Raw genomic sequence first — 19,238 nt, forward strand, 5'->3', positions numbered from 1 at the left:
AAAATACAGTGAGCCTAGGTACAAAATCAATAACAGAAAAGGAAAAAAAAATATCTCAAAAGATTTTGAGGTATTTTTCATTAATTTCAAGACTCCAAAGGTTGTACATATCCACAAAGATAGCTCAAGAAATGAGATGACATCATGAGCAGTGGGTTCTGAAGGAGAATATATTTAGCCATCCGATCGACTCCATAATGTGGAAAGACTTCGATGCAAAACATCCACACTTTACGAGTAACTCACACAATATCCGGCTAGGTCTAGCGACAGATGGATTTAATTCCTTTGGCAATTTGAATACTTCCTACAGTATGTGGCCTGTGATGCTAGTTGTATATAATGCGTCACTTTGAAAGTGCATGAAAAAACTATTTATTTTTATATCACTGTTGATTTTGGATCCGAAAGTATCAGATAATAAAATTGATGTATATCTACGATCGTTAATCGATGATCTGATGGAGCTTTTGGAAAATGAAGTACAGACATATGATTCTGTGAGTCAAAAAAATTTTAAGTTACATGTTTCGATTTTATGGATCATAAATGATTTTTTTATATATGAAAACTTATCTGGATAGAACACCAAAGGATATCTGGCATGTCCAATATACAACAAAAATACATCCTCTTTATATTTAAAGCATGGGTGAAAAATATGCTTCATAGATCATTGACAGTTTCTACTTGGTAATCATTCTTGGAGGACCCGTTATAACTAATACTTTAATGGTAAGTCCGATCGACGTCCGCCACCTAAGGAGTTAAGTGAAGCAGAAATTTTAGAACAACTTGAAGTCATTGGAAGCGTCTAATTTGAGAAAATATTGGGTACTTGCAAGCGGAAGCATACTGAAGCGGAGCTGAATTGGACGAAGCAAAGCATTTTTTCAAACTATCGTATTGGAAGTAGCTACTATTTTGTCATAATTTGGATGTAATACATATTGAGAAGAATATTTATGATAATATTATTGGTACAGTATTGAACATCTCAAAAAAATAAAAAATAATACAAAAGCTCGTCTTGATTTGCAAGAAATGAAAATTCGATCAAAGTTACATTTTGTTCATTGAGGTGATAGATTTTTTATGTCACCTATATGTTATTCGCTGTTTGACGAAGAAAAAAAAAATTCTGTGGATAGTTCAAAATTATAAAATTTTCTGACGCATATGCTTCAAACGTATCGCGGTGTGTTGGCAACAACAATGGCAATATCTCTGGCATGAAAAGTCATGACTCCCATATAATGATGCAACGCTTATTTTCTATAGTCATGCGTGACTATTTGGATGGTGATGTTCAAACTGCATTGATTGAGTTGGGAGTGTTCTTTCGAGAACTGTGTTGTCGAAAATTGAAGATTAACTTACTTGAAAAGTTTGAAAAGGATATCGTGCTCATTCTTTGTAAGTTAGAAAAAAAATTTTCATCATTATTTTTTGATGTTATAGTGTACCTGATTATTCATCTTCCAAAGGAAGCTTTTTTGGCCGGACCGGCATATTATCAATGGATATATCCTATTGAAAAGTGAAGAAATTATACGTACTTTATCATATCAATTATAAGATATAAATATATTTCTATAATTTAAATTTATTTTTATTTATAGATTCTTATGTACCCTAAAAAAGTATGTGCATAATAAAGTACGGCCTAAAGGATCTATAGTGGAAGCATACATAGCTACGGAGTGTGTCACATTCTGCTCGATGTATCTTGATAATATCAAAATAAGATTCAATCGTATAGATTGTAATGCAGACCATAAATGGGATGATAATGAACCGACGCTGTCTATATTTAAACAGACAGTTCGATCCATTGGTGGAAGGAGATATAAATTTATGGACGTGAATGAGCTATCCAAGGTACATTTCTATGTTCTAAATAATTATGAAGAAATTGAAGATTTCATTGAGTAAGTACTATCTTAGCATACTGTTTAATATTTTAAGTAATTTTTTTATATCGATATAAAATTAAAAATCATGACTTGTTGCAGTGAGCACAAGAGTATACTATGCAGAGAGAATAATATGAATACTGATAATCGACATAGGAGAAAATTTACAAAATGATTTGATAACCTTGTAAGTTGCACTAGTAATATGTTATTTTTAATAATTATAAAAATAATTATTTGAACCAGTATAATTTTTTATGTTATGGTGTAGATAAAATGTAATAACCCAGATAAAAAAAAAAAGGGGGGGGGGCGGAAGGAGACTCCCGAAGGGAGTCTTTTTCTCCGATGAATCCCGATCGGAGAAGGACTCTAGGTCTTTTAGAACTCTAGGATCCCCTATAAATAAGCCTCTCCCTCTCTCAAGACCCTCCACCGGTGATCTTCGAGCCCGATTCCTTTCCTTTTCTCCTAGAAGCCGTGGCAGCCTCTTCTCGTGTTCGCCGGAAATTGAAGGTCAAAGAAGCCTCCGGAGCTCAGGTAAGGCTCTGACCTTTCTTTCTCTCGCTCTTCCCTTTCTCCTCTGGCCCCAAACTTCGCTGCCGGCGGGCCGATTTTGCCAGAAATCGAGAAGAAAAGGAGACCCTGTTTTGCTCTGTTCGGTCGAGCCATCTCCCTCTCTTTTCCGGCCACCAGCGCCGCTATCCATGGTGCCGCACCCCTAGGTTTGGACCCCCACCTCTCTGCCTATGTTTCTCGAAGGTCATGGCCGCCAGTGATCGGCCAATGACCGGAGAAAATTCAAGAAAAAAGGGGCGGTCCCTTATTTTTCAAATTTTCTAATTTTTCCACCGGTCGAACCTCATCGCCGGCCGAACCTTGCCGCCGGCCGTTCCTTGCTCCATCGTCGGCCGTTGTCGGATCTCCGGCCAAGCCGTCGGAGCCCGAGCCACCGGGGGGGGACCTCACGGTCTTCCCCTGTTTCAGCCAAAGGAGGCTGCGGGAAGAAGAAGAAAAGAAGAAGAAGAAGAAAAGAAAAGAAAAAAGAAAAAAGAAAAAAGAAAAAGAAAAAGAAAAGAAAAAAAAAGGGGAAAAAGAGAAAGAGAAAAATAAAATAAAATAAAAAGTAGAAGAAGAGAGAGAATTTTTCTCTCTCTCCTTTCTCTCTCTTTTCTCTCTCTCCTCTCTTTACCTTCTCTCTCTACATTTTCTCTCTCTAGACTTTTCTCTCTCTTTACGGATTTTGTCTCTCTAGGATCTTTTCTTCTTCTCTGATTGCATCATGAACCCTAGAATAAACTTGAAGATGAAAATAAGATGATTTGAGATTGCTCCGAAATTCGTGCGGTAGATCTGATCCAAGTTTGATCCTATTCGAAATTTGTAACACTTGATTCATATTGAGTCACCCTGATAGGACCTCTGATGATCTCGATCATGAGTGCATCATCGGAAGGATGCGAAAGTTTCTCTCTCTACTTTCTCTCTCTAGAATTTTCTCTCTCTTCATGGATTTTCTCTCTCTAGAAGTCTTATGGATCAGTGGAGGATCCAGATACTTAGGTAAATCCTAATTTTGATTAATCCTAAGAGAGATCCTCGATTTGTGTATTAGGATTAATTATCGATAATTTCTATATATGTGATTTTTATGTTTGATCAAGGTTATGAAGAGATCATTGTCTGCATAAGATATCGAGTGGAATATCTTGTTAGAAAAATTTATAAATCAAAGAAGAATATTGATTTCTGTGTTTGGATCAGTCACTGATAAAGGTAAGAATCCCTGTACATGATCATCATTATATATGTTATTTTATCATTGGTTTTATTTCATTGATTTTGCATCATTGGATTTGAGATCGATGAATTTGTTATATCTGAGACACTGTTATCTATTTATGTGATTTTGAGCATGAGTATGTTATATCAATTCATATGTATCAGCGATTGATGGCATGATTATATGGGTATGACATATTTATTACATTGTAAAATTTGAATTGATTAATAAAGTCAAATATTATAATTTCATGAAAATGAAAAGAAAGAGAAATATGGTTTGGACTGGCCTTGTCATGTGGAATAGCTTGCCAGGAGCTTATGCCTGGGACAGCCCCACAGGCTTATGTGTGGAAGAATATGATCCGAGAAAGATCATGAAGAATCTGATCCGAGAAAGATCATGAATGATTTGATCCGAAAAAGATCATGGCCACTTTGATCCGAGAAAGATCATGAATATTTCGATCCGAGAAAGATCACAGAAATCAATCCGAATAAAAGATCGTCGTATGATCCTGGTAGTCCAAAGCCAAAGCCAAAGCTCAAGCTAAAGCGAAAAAGAAAAGGATTACAGATGATGTGATAATAGAGGAAAATGGAAAGATAAGATATGAAACAATCGTTGAATAAAATTGTTTCACTTATTTAACATATGATGATGCATCTCTTTTGATAAACAGATAATCAATAAATGTTTGCGGTATTCTAGATAATGAACATCGATTTTTATGTGTTATTGCTTATCTTATTTTTAGATTATATTATTATATTGGTGTGATATGGGAATTCTTACTGGGCTGAAAAGCTCACACCCCTTCATCTTTCTTTTCTTCTCAGAGTTACAGGATGCTTATGATTGGCTATGATCTGGATTTACGGGTGAGCAGAAGGATAAATAGAGTGTCATAGTATCTGATCAGAAAATTGAAGGAATTTAAATTGTAATTATGTAAGATTTTATGAATTATTGTTGAAATTAATTGTTATGGATGTTAAGGTTGTAGTGATTTAATTTGGCCTTGCATATTCTTTAGGACTTGCTCCAAGGAGTGTGCGGCCATCACGTATCCGACCCGGGTGTTGGGTTCGAGGCGTGACATAAAATATAAGTATTTCAATAAAAAAGAGGATGCGACCGATGAGTTGTATGATTTAGCATATGGCCCCAATCGAAGGGTTAACCACTATGCATCCTGTATCATTGGAGGAATGAGATTTCACACAAAGAAGTTTGAGATGCAACGATGGATCCAAAATAGTGGGATTGCTACAATAGGATATGAAGAAGAAGAGATTGAATATTATGATGTACTGATAGATATCATAGAACTGAAGTATGGGTCCAGTAATTCTGTATTCTTATTTCAGTACGAATGGTAGGATATTAGAAATAAAAAAATCGGTATTCATATCGATCCACACTTTATCAATATAAATTTTGCATAAATATGGTACCAGAATGAGCCGTATATATTAGCAACTCAAGTAAAATAAGTAATATATTTGAAAGATTTAAAGTATCGAGGTAATTGACATGTCGTATAAAAAATAACACCTAAAGGCATATATGATATACCAACCCGATTAGAGATGGATAAAAATTCAGATTTACATGAAGAGGAAGCTTTTGAAGAGAAAGAACAAATATTAGCTGAGCTTCTTGTTGATGAAGAACTTGTAACAGCTCCTTTGAATAGGGCTGAACTGCTGCCCAACGAAGTTAAAGCTGATTTTGTATTTAATCTTGATGAGTCAGAGGGCGACAATCAGTTCATAAATGATGATGAGATAGAAGATGATACATATGTCAATTATTGTAATTCAGAGGAGGACTTACACATCGAGGAAGATACGAATATTGATGAGTAGATCTATATTCTTTGTTCAATCTTCTCTTACAATAATGGTATGCGATATAATTTTATTCATTAGAATGTAATTTATTTTTCGTTATTATTGTTCAATATTATATTTATTTATATGTCAAAAATTGTAGGTATGGCACTAGGAGACAAACGACGATGTTCGCGTTCGCAGTCTACCCTGGAGACTGAGGCACATTTACCGATTTTCACTGCCGCACCAACTCCGTCGCCAAAGGGTCCTGCACTAGTAGATCCTAGTGAAGTGGGTCTGAGTGAGATGGGTCTGAGTGGTATTATTATACTTTTTATATAATAAAATTTGATTTTTTTATTTGGATAGCTATCATACTAATGATTTATTTATTGTTGTTTCAGACCAGTCTCCACCAGTGGTGAGGTGAGGATGAGGTCTATCGAAGAATTTCGCTCTAGAGCGTTAGAGACGCGAGCATCTGGGACAACATCTCCGTATTGAGATACCATCTGGCTAACCCAGGCCCATTAGGAGATGGTGCAAGCCGTGACAGACTGAGCTGGGCATCATATGCCGCAGCTATGCCCTCATGACGCTTTTCAATTGGCGTCACATTGTACGGACTCAGAGAGAAGTTTTCTACATCCAATTACAGGTAAAATAAATTATACTGTGAATATTTAATTAGCATAGTATTCTTCTAATATTTATTATTGGCAGGATGTATTTGATATTATTAATTTTGAGGAGGATCGCGTGCGGTGAGCTGTGGACACTCATTTATATTTGCATTTTAAGGAGTATCGCCACCGCATCTATCAGCATTGGTACCATATGATGCAGGATCATGGGGCGGAGACAGCATAGTAGCGACCCTATGACAGCATCATTATGGATAATTGGGCTCTCATATGCCGGCAGTACAAGAATCTGGCATATCAGATTATACATCCAATTTTTTTTTTAAAATTTAATGATTGAATCATTTATTCTTAAATTTAATTTGTTACCTACTAATTTGATTGCTAACTGTACAGCAACAATATGCTCGAAATGCCGCAAATCGGACGAGATAGACCATATCGCATTGTAGGATTTTGAGGTCGTTCGCTCGTCATATGGAGCAGATGGTAAGTAATTTCTAATTAGTATATTTTAACTCTCTAACTATTTAAAATTTTTTTAATTAATTATTCTCAAATTGCAGAGAGATGTAGAGTAGAGATCTTCCTGGTAAGATCGATATCTACCAGCAGACCCACCAACGACGGTCAGAGGAGTGGATGACGGGGAGCTAGGAGTTTTTTGTAAGTTTTTTTAATTATTTTTTTCATCCACAGTTTGATTTTCAGTATGAAATTAAAATAGCTATAACTTTAATTTTCAAGACCGTATGATAGGCATCAATCCCAGCCTATCTCTGAGGGCTCGACTGCACCCACAGATAACGAGATCTGTGAACAGGTACTTGGTACGAGACCCTATTATGTTAGGGGGTCTAGAGCATGGGATCAGTGCTCCCTCATCCTCACGCTCGTCCAGGGCTGACATCCATGCTGCCTGTGATGCTCGGCTAGCGGAGGTGTAGAGGCAGGTTGAGCAGCAAACTGATGAGTTGACTGCATGCGTCGATGAGTACCAGTGGCTCCAGATCCAGATGATGGAGTCGATAGCACAGATGATACAGCTGATGAGACAGCAGCAGGCCGGTCCGAACTCTTTCGAGTACTTTCCTTTTCCAGCTCGTTCCCCTTCTGCAGATACCGATACTTGACGGCATCTTTATGTAGCTTTGTATTTTTATTTTAGACCTCTTATAATTTTAATTTAATATAATAAAATGATGAAATTTATTTATGAATTTATTATGTAAATTTTTATTTTTATTTTTTATTTTTTATTTATAAAATATATTATAAATATAAATTAAATATAGATATATATATTTTTATTTATATATTATTTTTAAAAAAATATGTGTAAATTTTTAGCAATAAAATTATTTCTGATGAAATATTAGTCGCAAAAAAATATATTAGCAATAAAAAATTGATCGTAAATAAATTTTTTAGTAAATTTAAAAATATTAAAATTTTATATAAATTAACAGCGATGAAAATATTTTCATCGTAAATAATTGATAATTTATTAGCGACGAAAATTTTTGTCGAAAATTATCATATTTATGACGAAAAATTTATGTTGCTAATATTTTTTTAAAATTTGATTTTCATAAAAAATTTTAATTAAATTAATAACGATGAATGTGATTCATCGCTATTAATTATTTTTTATTAACTACGTAATATTTTATGGTAAATTATCATTTTTTATGATTAAAATTTTTTTATCGTAAATAATTTTTTTTAAAAAAAATTTAACGATGAAAATTTTTTGTCGGTAATACCGTTTATTGGCAACGAAAATTTTTTTCCATCGTAAAAAATTATCAACGATGTCATTATTTGTGACGAAATATTAGCGACGATAATTTTATCGCTAATAATTATTACCGATAAAAATATATTATTAGCGATGAATTTTTTGTGTCGCTGATATCCTGTTCTATTGTAGTGATATTGAGGCTCCCTCGTTGTGTGGATACATACTCGATGGTCTGTTGATATGCATTTATTATTTTGTTAATACATATTTTATGTTTCATCAATACACATCTCAAATCGAGGTAATACAGACTTTTTTTTTAAATTTAATATATAGTAGATGTCCAGGATTGTTAGGAAGAGAATAAAAGTGATAATGAGTTATGACCAATCGGGGGAGTTCTTCTCGTTGGAGGGAGTCCGGTATGTTATCGAAGAGAGAGAAGTCAAAAAGGGATAGAGAAGGAATAGGAGGAAACAAACAGGCTCTGTTGGGTTTTAAAGAAACAATATCGTGCTTTAGAAGCTATGATATGTGGCATGCCACGAGGCCTCATACGATATAAAAGGGGCCTCAAGGATTTTTGTTCCCTACGGTTGTGCGCAAAATAATTAGAGGAAGTAAAATAGATACAATAATTGCAATGGTAATGGCCGATCACTTAATAATGTGAAAATTAAGCAAGGTTTATGCAGGATAAAAGAGGATAGGTAAAAATTCATATTTTGCAAATGGAGTAACAAATTCCATAAATTTGCTTTGATATCGGAATTGCTGGTTTTGCTTGCCAAGAATTGACAACCGAAGTACTTGTAAACATATTAGGGAATCATGTGTATGAGAAAATTGAACATGAACAGTGTGTTAGATGTGTGCCGTTAGAAGCCCCCATGTTTACGCTAGATTGCAATTACTATAATTTCTCACAACTTGTTCATCCTTCAATTGGTACCGTTCTATGAAACACTGAAATTTGGAAAGCATGTGCCTAACATTGTTGATAGAAAGCTGACACTATAATTCATTTTAAACTGATCCAAAAGCAACCGGTCTTAAACATATATACGATATACATACTTTAGGCTGCATTTCACATTGGAGCCAAATCAATAAGATCTGATAGCTTGCTTTCCAGCAGGTAAAAAACATGAATGGTCTGAACTATAGCCAGATATTTTCACACCAGGCAATTCATGGATAAAGGAAATAGAAAGACGAAATGGATTAGAAGACGGGACAGCCATCGACTTGCACCCCTTTTGCAGTGGGACAAGTAGCAAGGTCACAGTGCTCCCCGCCTGTTCCCCACCAGTTGATACTTGTGTTCTCCATGTTCAGCGCGAAGTAGAGGAAGACCCCCATGAATGCGACGCCGGCATCCAGTGCAGCAGAGAGAATGTAGTTGTATCTCTCCCACCACCTCTTTCGGTAGCGGAAGACGAAGAAGTTGAACACAGTTCCCACTGTAACCCAAGCAGTGTAGTTCACTGCTGTGGCTGGAGGCATATTGGCTGTGGCTCCAAACAGAACTGGGAGATTTATCAGGGGGATCCAAGTTTGGCTCGGGAATAACCTATGAAAGATCCACACAATAATGGGCCCCAAAGCTCCAACAAGGAAGAACCAATTGAGCGCTCCATAGTTGCCCAGTGGCCCAAAGATACGCCTAGGTCCAACCAGACCCCAGATGACTGAAGCGTCAAAGAAGACTCTATCACCTGGGCATGTCCAGGGGCTGTTTTCTGGAAGGAGGTCAGATTGGCATATATTCTCGATAGACCCCAGCAACCACCATGCGACAGCAAGGTTGATTGTTCCTGCTATGATAGTTCCAATAAACTGTCGAGAGAAGAGTCAGATGGGTGGATATAAAATGTTTTGGAGATTGCAACGATAGCAAAAATAATAAAGAGGGTCAACTACGTAATGGATTTGAAGAATGTACCTGAACTAGGAACATTGATTTGGGTGGAATCTTCATGTAATGGCCGAGCTTGAAATCAGCGAGAAAGGAGACAGCTTGAGCCATGCTCATATAACCATAGACTTTGAAGCAGACGTTAGCAATTGGCTTCCCCGGTAGAATCAGACCCATGACATATTCTGTAATAGTGTTGAGACCTGGGGTCTTTTGAAAGGAGAACAAAGCAAGAAACAGTAAACAATAGAGTAGTAGAGATCAAATAATGATGCAAGTTGTGTGTAAAGGCACTAGTTGATATCATTTTGAATGAATTTGGCTCGAACAATATCATTTGAATGTTTCCTTCAGCAATGCATGAATCACATGTAAATTGTTAGGAAGTTTGATAGGCATTAACTTTTACCTGGTTTGTAGTTGCAGTTATGATGCTGATCGGAAGAGTAAAAATGAAGGCCATACCGCAGGCAAAGAGAAGCCCCCACCATGGGAGCTGAACTTCGTCCTTTAGCACAGTGCAGAGGATTAGAGAGACCACAATTGTCAATACTAGCATCGAGTGAAACCACCACCCAGGTATATCCTCATATTTCCTCATTAACTTGGTGTGAATGTCAGGCTTTCCATGAAATGAAGCACGAAAGCGGTCATAAATCTCCCTGCACAGGTATCAGATTCACTTGTGAAGAAAAGCAATATTCATTTAAATACACCCAAACCACTACAAAGTTGTGCTTCAGGGTTGAGAGGATGGAGAATGGCTTAACAATCTTTTGCATCTGATATCTCTTGATATTTGCATTGCTTCATCTCTAACTCAAATGTCATGATTTGTATTGCTTGTTTCTTTAGAATTTTGAAAATGCAAAAAGCATGGACAGAATATGCAGTAGATTACTTGTTTTAGTAGGATATGATGATATCAGTTACCATGAATCATTATTTGATGATTTCATTCTCTTGTTTCTCATGCCTTTCTCCACCTGTATCCTTGGTCAACGAGTGATTATATTTGCATCTTGGATAAGTATATCAGTATATGATGCTCTAAACTCTATATATACAATAGAAGTTCAATGAGAATTTATCACATTTGTGCTGAAGCAACTGTAGTTAAACTGGCTTTGTCAGCATGTTTTATGGAAGACTATCAAGAAGTTACTTGTCTTAGAAAATAAATGATTTTTTGTCAGATGACCTTCAATAATTTTATCTAATATGTTGCATTGCCATTGACAAATATGGTGCCTTCGTAAACTTTCAAAAGATTTTTCAGGCTAGTTAATTTAAACTCTTGCATGCCAGGATGATTATGCCTCCATATAGCAATTAAAAGGTGAATGATGAAAGAATTAATCAGATCGCATAAAAGCAGGTAAATTATTATAATCTCCTATATGGAAACATACCTTCCATAGAAAAAGGCCACATGCGTGACTGTAGAAGCAATGGTAGCGAAACCAAGACCATAACTCACAGCAAAGAAAACACTCAGATTGATCCTTCCATGCTTCTCATACGCTTTCATGTCGATTTCAAACTTGTCATTCACAATAGCAGTGATATCATACGGTTGGCCATCAGGGGTAAACAAATGCGAGGAGAAGATGGGGAATGTCTTGGCATTGTACAAGTTCAGACCCCAATAACAAATCGGGGTGATAATGTAGACCATGAAGACATAGCCAATAAATATGTTGGCGATGGCAAAGAAGGGGCAGATGAGCGGGCTGAACAGGAAAGAGGAGACTGCTGACCAGTCCAGGGTGAATGCACCGAGGCCTAGGCCCTGCATGCCAGATCCAAGCTGCTGGGCTGTGACAGACTTGGAGAACACCCAGCAGACCCATGAAATGCTAGTGATGGTCGGGAACAAGAACCCCGGAACAGCATACCATGCGAAGCTGCAGGCGAGTGCAATGACAAAAAACTTGGCTCTTGTCATGCGGCGTTCTTCTTTTTCATGCAACGCCCTGCAGATCCAAAGTTGTATTCTTCATGTTACTCAGAGTTGTTTACAAATATTATACAACATGTTTGATCATTTAATGAGTTGAAAGAACAAAGTTCTCTGCTACCAAAAGTGCATAAGGTTCCATAAAGCTCACAGTATATCAGACAAATGCAGGTATTATTTTAAGCATGTAGATTACATGATTACAAGATCCTTTCTTATTAAATAATGATAAGTTCGTTCACAAGTAAATTATGGATCTGTTGCAATGTTATACTTTCATATGAAGTACAGTGATCCTATAAATTGAATTTGCAAATATGGCATATGTGCGAAAATTACTAATTCTCACTTTGTGGTATGTATAGTTTTTGGTGGTGTCTCAGGTATCAAGTGGCTTACAGTATATCAGTTAATGATTATAATGATCTTATGTCCAAATTGATTCGACTGTGTACATGAATTTGACATCAACAATATTATTACCAAAATAGATAATCAAAACCTTAAAAACTGGAAAATTAATACCCTTAGCCTTCCAGGATTTATTGAGGCAAAAAGGAACCTCTTGACTGGATGGTTATCACTTCGTGCATCCATTTTTATTTTAGAAGAATTAAAAGAAATGTTTTATGCAGCATTAGGTGCGGGAGAGATGAAGTTTGCACGTGACAGAGTTAATACGGAGGATATGATACGTGAACAGACAGAGAAATTTAAAATTAGAAGTTATATTATATAATCTTTAAATAGATTCAAATATTTCTGACACGATCATTACTTTAATGAGCTCTACTAATTATTAAATGGATTTGAATGTGTCTATTACAACATTAAACCTTAACCTGCATGTTTTGATACATCAAACTTTTTCTACTGCTCAGAATCTTGAAGAAGCTATAATATTCAGCAGCGTCACGTGATATAAGCCCAATGCTTATGTGGCACAACTCATAAGACAGATAGATATCATATTTTAAAAACTATACAAAGGTTCATGTCTTTTTTTTTTTTAATGGGAAAGGGAGGTGTCACACCGTTGGTGAACCACCCAAGTAAGACAGATAGGTATCATATTTTAAAAACTATAGAAAGCACGACTCAATGGTTCATGTCCTTTTTTTTTTTTAATGAGAAAGGGGTGTCAAACCGTTGATGAACCACCCAAGAATTTTGATCTAATGGTTCATGTTGCAAAAAAAAATATTGATCATTTTTTTGCATGAAAGATACAAACCCATCCTTATAGAAGGATGTCAAAATCTATATCTAAATAACTATCTAAACACTGAAGCCCTATGATATTAGTGATTTTACAAATTTTGATTCCTACTTGCATATGAGGCCATTCATCATAAGTACATTCTTTTTCTAATAGTAAAGTTCAAAAAGCCTTATAAGATTAGGAATTAACTATACTTACATGTAGTAGTTTAAATAATCTATCTTTACCTCATGAAGATTAATTTTATCCAACACTTTAACTCATAACTTAATAAATTGGATCTAAATATTATATCAGGAAAAAAAAATAAAAATGACCAAAATAATCATAAATGACATAAAACCTATCCAAGGACATAAAAAAACAAGCATATCCTCCTTCCCACTTAAGAAAAATTTCATCTATTCACATTAAGTTAAATGTCATTGACGTAATGGGTGTCAGTGGTAGTGGATGTAAGTATAATAAACATCAATCTCAGTGGTTTTTCTTTTTTTTTTTTTTTAAATTTGTTGCATATCAATGGAGAAATATTTTGGGACAGCCTGGACCTTACCACCGTGGACCAACCCCTTGGCCCATCATTGTCGAATTGGAAGTCGCTGACTTCCCTTCGCACCAGGTTAGCGTACGAACACCAAGTGGACTACGAGGACAAAAATAGCGTATAAAGTTTTCTTATGAAGTCTCAAGGTATCGTAGTTCCGTAGAGTGGAGGAAGAAAGATATTAATTTTTAGCATTGTCTCAATGTGTGATGTGATCAACCCGTGCAGGAGGTTGACCGGCCGATTAGTCTAGGATAAGTTATTAATTGGGGGACCAACTACACTACTATATGTGAATGCACTATTCATGGAAGCTTCCATGGTCCAATTTCATAGCAGCTTATTCTGAATAGACATTTAGGTAGAAGATGTTAAAAGATGTAGGGAATAAGACAAGAGACACTAAAAAGAAGTTGATACATGGAGGGGTGGGGTGGATAAGATGTCATGCTAGAGGTGGATCCACCAAATTGTGGGCCTGCCACCGAATTTTGGACCTTTGCTAGTAATGGACGCGCCAATGCATGCAGTCCAATTCTGCACAAGGATAGGAGCTGCCGGATTTTGAAGATTCTGCGTGTTCCTAGCGGATACGACATCTTCGAATGTAAACTCTTTGGATGTCAAACTTGTTGCAAGTCTGATGTCGGTAGGTCATTGAGCAAGATTGGACTGGAGCAATCCTTACGATCTGACAAAAACTTCTTCAATTTGCACAATCAGAAAACTCCTCCAATCTGCAAACCAGACAAAAAATCGGATGGAGATCCTCCGATTTTTGACCTTCTGATGCTTAAGTCAGTTCGAGCCTTGAGAACAGAGATAGAAAAAAGTAAAAGAGCTAGAGAAATTGAATGAGACGGGAGAAAAACTTAGTAGGAGCCAAAAGTCTGACTTAATTTAATTTTCTATTAGTAGAATTTTTTTCTAGTTTTAGAGAATTGGACTTACTCATGGAGGATTTCTGACCCTCTATTTATAGAGGAGTTTGAAGAGGTTATTCTAGAATTTGTTAGGCCATTAGAGAAATTTGTTAGGCGGTTAAAAAGTCACCTATAAATGAGCTTGCGTACAGCCATGCATATGAGCTGCATGTCGGATCGTAATGGATGTTTGTAGAATGGTTGAGTCTATCACAATAATAGCTTACTTCGGTAGATGATCGGGTTGAACTAGAGGTGTTATAAAATTCATCTCGGATAAAGATATTAGGATTTAGGTCGGCACACATCCGATCTGAGTATTTCTGCCAGTAGAGATGTCATTCAGAGTATAAGGATGCTTTTTATTCAGCTTGGTACAATACCAATCTGAATCTGCTTACAAATAGATTGGTATGCTGGGATCTGATGCTTTAAGATCGATATCTCCTTTATCTTGTATAATGATGTCACATGTCTCGAGATTGGTTTAATGCACCAACAAATTTAATTCCCGAAATCTTAGGATGCTGATAGGGGTGGAAATTTGTTTGGAATCTGGTCTGTGGTTTTTTTATTTGATAATTATAAGAAGAATAGATTGCTTAAGTGAATTGGACCCCTAAATTGTATAACATATCATCACGTTTGAGGATGCGCAGTCTTTCCTACAAGGAATTGCAAGACATTCTAACCAACCAAGCTATCAACGGTAAGCACTCTTGCACGGGTTCGGATTTTCGTACAAAAATGATTCACCTTTTTTTCCATGATGCACGCCATTAGATCCTGCAATAGCCACTACGAGATTTATAGAATTTGGAGTGCTTTGAAGTCTGTGCAAGCCATGATCTAATGATTGATGTTACCGGGGAAAAAATAAAAAGATCAATCACTCTTTTGCGTGCGAGATGCAACTCGAACTCCTCTTGCAGTACTTAGGTAGAACTCCGTGATGCAAAACCTGACAAAACTTTCTATTCCTGGCGCTCTACAACTACATTGGGACATACATACATACATACATACATACATACATACATTCATATATATATATATATAAATACATGTATGTATATATACATACATACATGTATGTGTATATATATACATACATGTATGTACGTACTATGTATGTACATACGTATGCACGTACGTACATATGTATATATATACACACATACACACACACACATATATATATATATATATATATATGATAATTAAAAAATTCTAAGAATTACATACATAAAACGGGATTAAGCCTCCAATGGATTTTAAAAAAAGCGAAATATGATGTCAGACTTTTATGCTATATAACTAGAGTCCCCATAAATATCAGCTCTGCCAGATTTTTTTTGGCAAGCACGGGACCGAAGAAAAAAAAAATCTTTTTTTTCGCACGTCAGACTCCGGCTTCGCGGTGCCCGCGGTCGCGCACCGCCCGCGGTGCACAAGGAATTCTCAAAGGAACAGTCTGTTAGGTCGGCTGCATTAAACCAACTCAACAGAAAAAGTCCAATTCAAAAAAGGGGCACGAGTTCTAAAGCACAACAACAGCTAGTACAAAAATGAAAAAATAATAAATTTAAGAGAGAGAGAAACGGCTTAACATACCGGAAGAGAGAGACCTGTACGAGCGTGCTCGGCCACCACATGTGCGCCGGCTCCACCACGTACTTCCTCATCAGCCCCGCCCACCCGTAACCCAGCACCTGCACCCACTCCGCTCACGTCAGCACCAGAACCCCAACATAAACCCCAAGCGCACGGTAGCATCACCCCCAATCCCGCAAACCCCAATCTCCAAATAGAAAAGCAAAAGAAGGAAGACGATGGAGCTGAAGCTAACCTGAGTAGTGATGATTAGAATCCAGCTGGACATGAAGGAGATGGTCCTCTTGTAGAAGGCCCTGATGATGTCGACGATCCCCACGGCGTACGCCGGCCCGTTCCCGAACGCATACCCGGCGTTCGCAAAGATCGAGATCAGCACGTGCTCCTTCATGTTGAACGGCCCCGGATTGAAGCTGAACAGCCGATCCCCGAACCCCGGCAGCCGGAACTTCGCCGCCGGCAGCACCCTCGCCAGGAAATGCCCCATCGGCAGCGACGCCACCTGCATCGTGATCTGGGTGATGATGAGCGGCTCCGTCCGGTAGGAGAAGAACTGGTTCAGGAACGACATCAACGAGCACGCCAGGATCCCGATGAACCACATCCGGAACGTCCACACAGGGAGCGAAGGGTTGTCCGTCGTCGGCACCGTCAGCCGCACCTCCTCGATGGGGGACACCTCCTCCTCGTCGTCGCCGCCGCCGGTCTTCTCCACGTCCATCGCCGATAACGTCGCCTTCATCGCCCCGCACCCCCCCTCCGTCGCCGCCGGTAATGGATTCCTCTTCTCTACTTCATTTTCTTCTCCGCCGTTCATTTTTTTTTTTTTATGCCGGTGGTATCAAGTGTGGGCAGAATCGGTGGCGGAATCTGGAGGAGTTTGGGCAATGGGAAGGGCACGGGGGTTGTTAGAAATGGAACAGCAGGGACCGTGGATGAATGGAATGAAAGGAACGGCGAATCTCGCGTGACGCGATTTGATTTTACGATGCTGCCCCTTCATATATATATATATATATATATATATATATATATATATATATATATATATATATATATATAATGCATTATTATTATTATTATTATTATTATTATGGTGTTTTTGGGGACCCAGTCACGGGTGGGACTTGGGTGGCATCTGTCACGCGAAAGAAGGATTTAAGTTCCTTCGCGCGAATCGACAGTTGGATCATCCACTTCTCGATTTGTTATGTACGGTGAGCGATTCAACGGTGGATTCGCACGAAGGAAGGTCAATCCTTCTTACAGGCGAAACATACAACCCGAGTCCTCACGGAGTGGGGAGGACTATGGAGTAAACCGCATCGGATTCGGTGGAAATAGGTCTACCGATTTCTTTTTTTTTTTACAATTTGGAATGATTGGTTGGTTAGTTGGATTATAGCTGGAATCGCCGCTATGACGGTGCGTCAATAAATAGGTCGTTAGTATTTGGAAAGATATGATGCGTGGAAAAAAAAATTTATTTTTTCTTTTCTTTTTTTCCAAAGCTGATCCTTTTTGTGGATTGTTAAAAGAGCAATCAGCAATGTTATGGTAACTAAAAAAAATCACTCTAATCATCAAAAAAAAAAAAAAAAAACACTCAAAAAAAAGCTGCTCAACTATAGGTCTGTGCAGCTTGGGATCAGACTAGGCCTAAAGATTTGATACTGATATGGAGCCATGGCTTGGACAAATCCACCATTCATATTACCTTATTATGTGGCACAATTCAGCTAAGCAATTTTTTGAGTAACTAGAGCATTTTTGTTTTGAATTGGACAAATTTTTCAGCATTCAATTTATTTGTGTTCCCCCCAAAAAATACTAATATAGATATATCTGACTTGTATACTTTAGCTCCTGTAAACATAAGGTGGAGTAAGTATCTTGCCTGCTTCTACATCCATTGTATTAATAACAGCCGCTTTCTTTTAGTAATGATATCTGTCAAGTAAAACTGGATAACGTATAGTATTCACTTACCGACACACCTTCCAAATTTCTTGCCACATATTTTTTATTATTATCAACCTGAACGTGAACTAGAAATTAGAATTCCTTTTTTGGCCTCGTGAGAAAAAGTCTTGGAGCACCATGCAACTGCTAGTTACTTTTTTTTCAATACGTCGCATCACTACTGGTTCACATTCAAATCAACAATAAAGAATGGAGTGCCGACGTTCAATTCTTCATGATATTTTCTTTTCTCCAAACAAACTCATAACAATCTTCGAATAGAGCGTTCAATTCTTGATGGCATTCTCTTTTCTCCAGACAAACTCGTAGCAGTCTTCAAATATGGAAAACGTTGATTCTCTCACTATTTGAGCCAAGCTAAATAATACTTTATTGTGATAGTATTTTTAAAATATCCATTAACGGCAATATAAAGATGGTAATATATCAGATATGGATGACATAAACTATTATGTATATCCGCTCCATACGAGACTCGGAGCATAATAGGATGGATAGAGCCAAACAAGATAGATTCAATGGATCAGAATAGATAAAATTATAAAAATTAATTGGTTAATATATAAATTCATATTTTATTATGTAGAGAAGATTTATAAAGAAATATATATTTAAATTGGATTTGGAATAGATTTTATATAACCTGTACTCATCTGGATCGACCGCATGTAGGATAAAATCATGGATTGGGTTAGATTAAATTTCCGATAGGAAGAACCCAAAAAAAATCCGAATTTCGAATCTTGTCCATAGAATCTTGCTAAATAATCGTCGGGCCGGTTTGATCCAGCGTGGCCCAGCGGTCGTTTTCGTAAGGGAGTTGCGATATGGATCCCAGCTGGCGTGAAAGGTTCGGAACGCGTTCTCTCTCTGCTTGCTGGCCTCGTATTGGTGGGTCAAAATTGGAAAGCTAAGGGATCTTCGAGGTCTGTGATTCCGAAGCGGAATCTTCAGGCCAGCCGTCGTCACCACGCGATATGTGCAGAGCCGGACGAGGCGGCGTTATCCTTTTTTTAGGTTTGATAAACACTCAAACCGTCTCACACCTTCCCATTTCCCAAATTTGCTTTCCCATTCATTCATTTATTCATAGAAAACGGCTCGTGTGGCATACCATATCCCACATTTCCACTGCACGGATATAGT

The 19,238-nt window shown here is 37.3% G+C and overlaps 1 protein-coding gene across 1 annotated transcript; it reads right to left on the bottom strand.

Annotated features, from left to right (window-relative positions):
* Positions 1-8,919: 8,919 nt before the first annotated feature.
* Positions 8,920-17,036, bottom strand: LOC105053823 (oligopeptide transporter 4). Its single transcript, XM_010935125.4, has 6 exons — positions 16,345-17,036; positions 16,110-16,207; positions 11,256-11,819; positions 10,253-10,505; positions 9,871-10,053; positions 8,920-9,764 (listed from the first exon to the last, which is right to left on the bottom strand). The coding sequence occupies exons 1-6, from the start codon at positions 16,924-16,926 to the stop codon at positions 9,150-9,152; spliced, it is 2,295 nt and encodes a 764-aa protein (XP_010933427.2). The 5' UTR covers positions 16,927-17,036; the 3' UTR covers positions 8,920-9,149.
* Positions 17,037-19,238: the final 2,202 nt, after the last annotated feature.

Source organism: Elaeis guineensis, chromosome 11, assembly GCF_000442705.2.
Source record: "Elaeis guineensis isolate ETL-2024a chromosome 11, EG11, whole genome shotgun sequence".
In the NCBI taxonomy this organism is placed as follows: Eukaryota; Viridiplantae; Streptophyta; class Magnoliopsida; order Arecales; family Arecaceae; genus Elaeis; species Elaeis guineensis.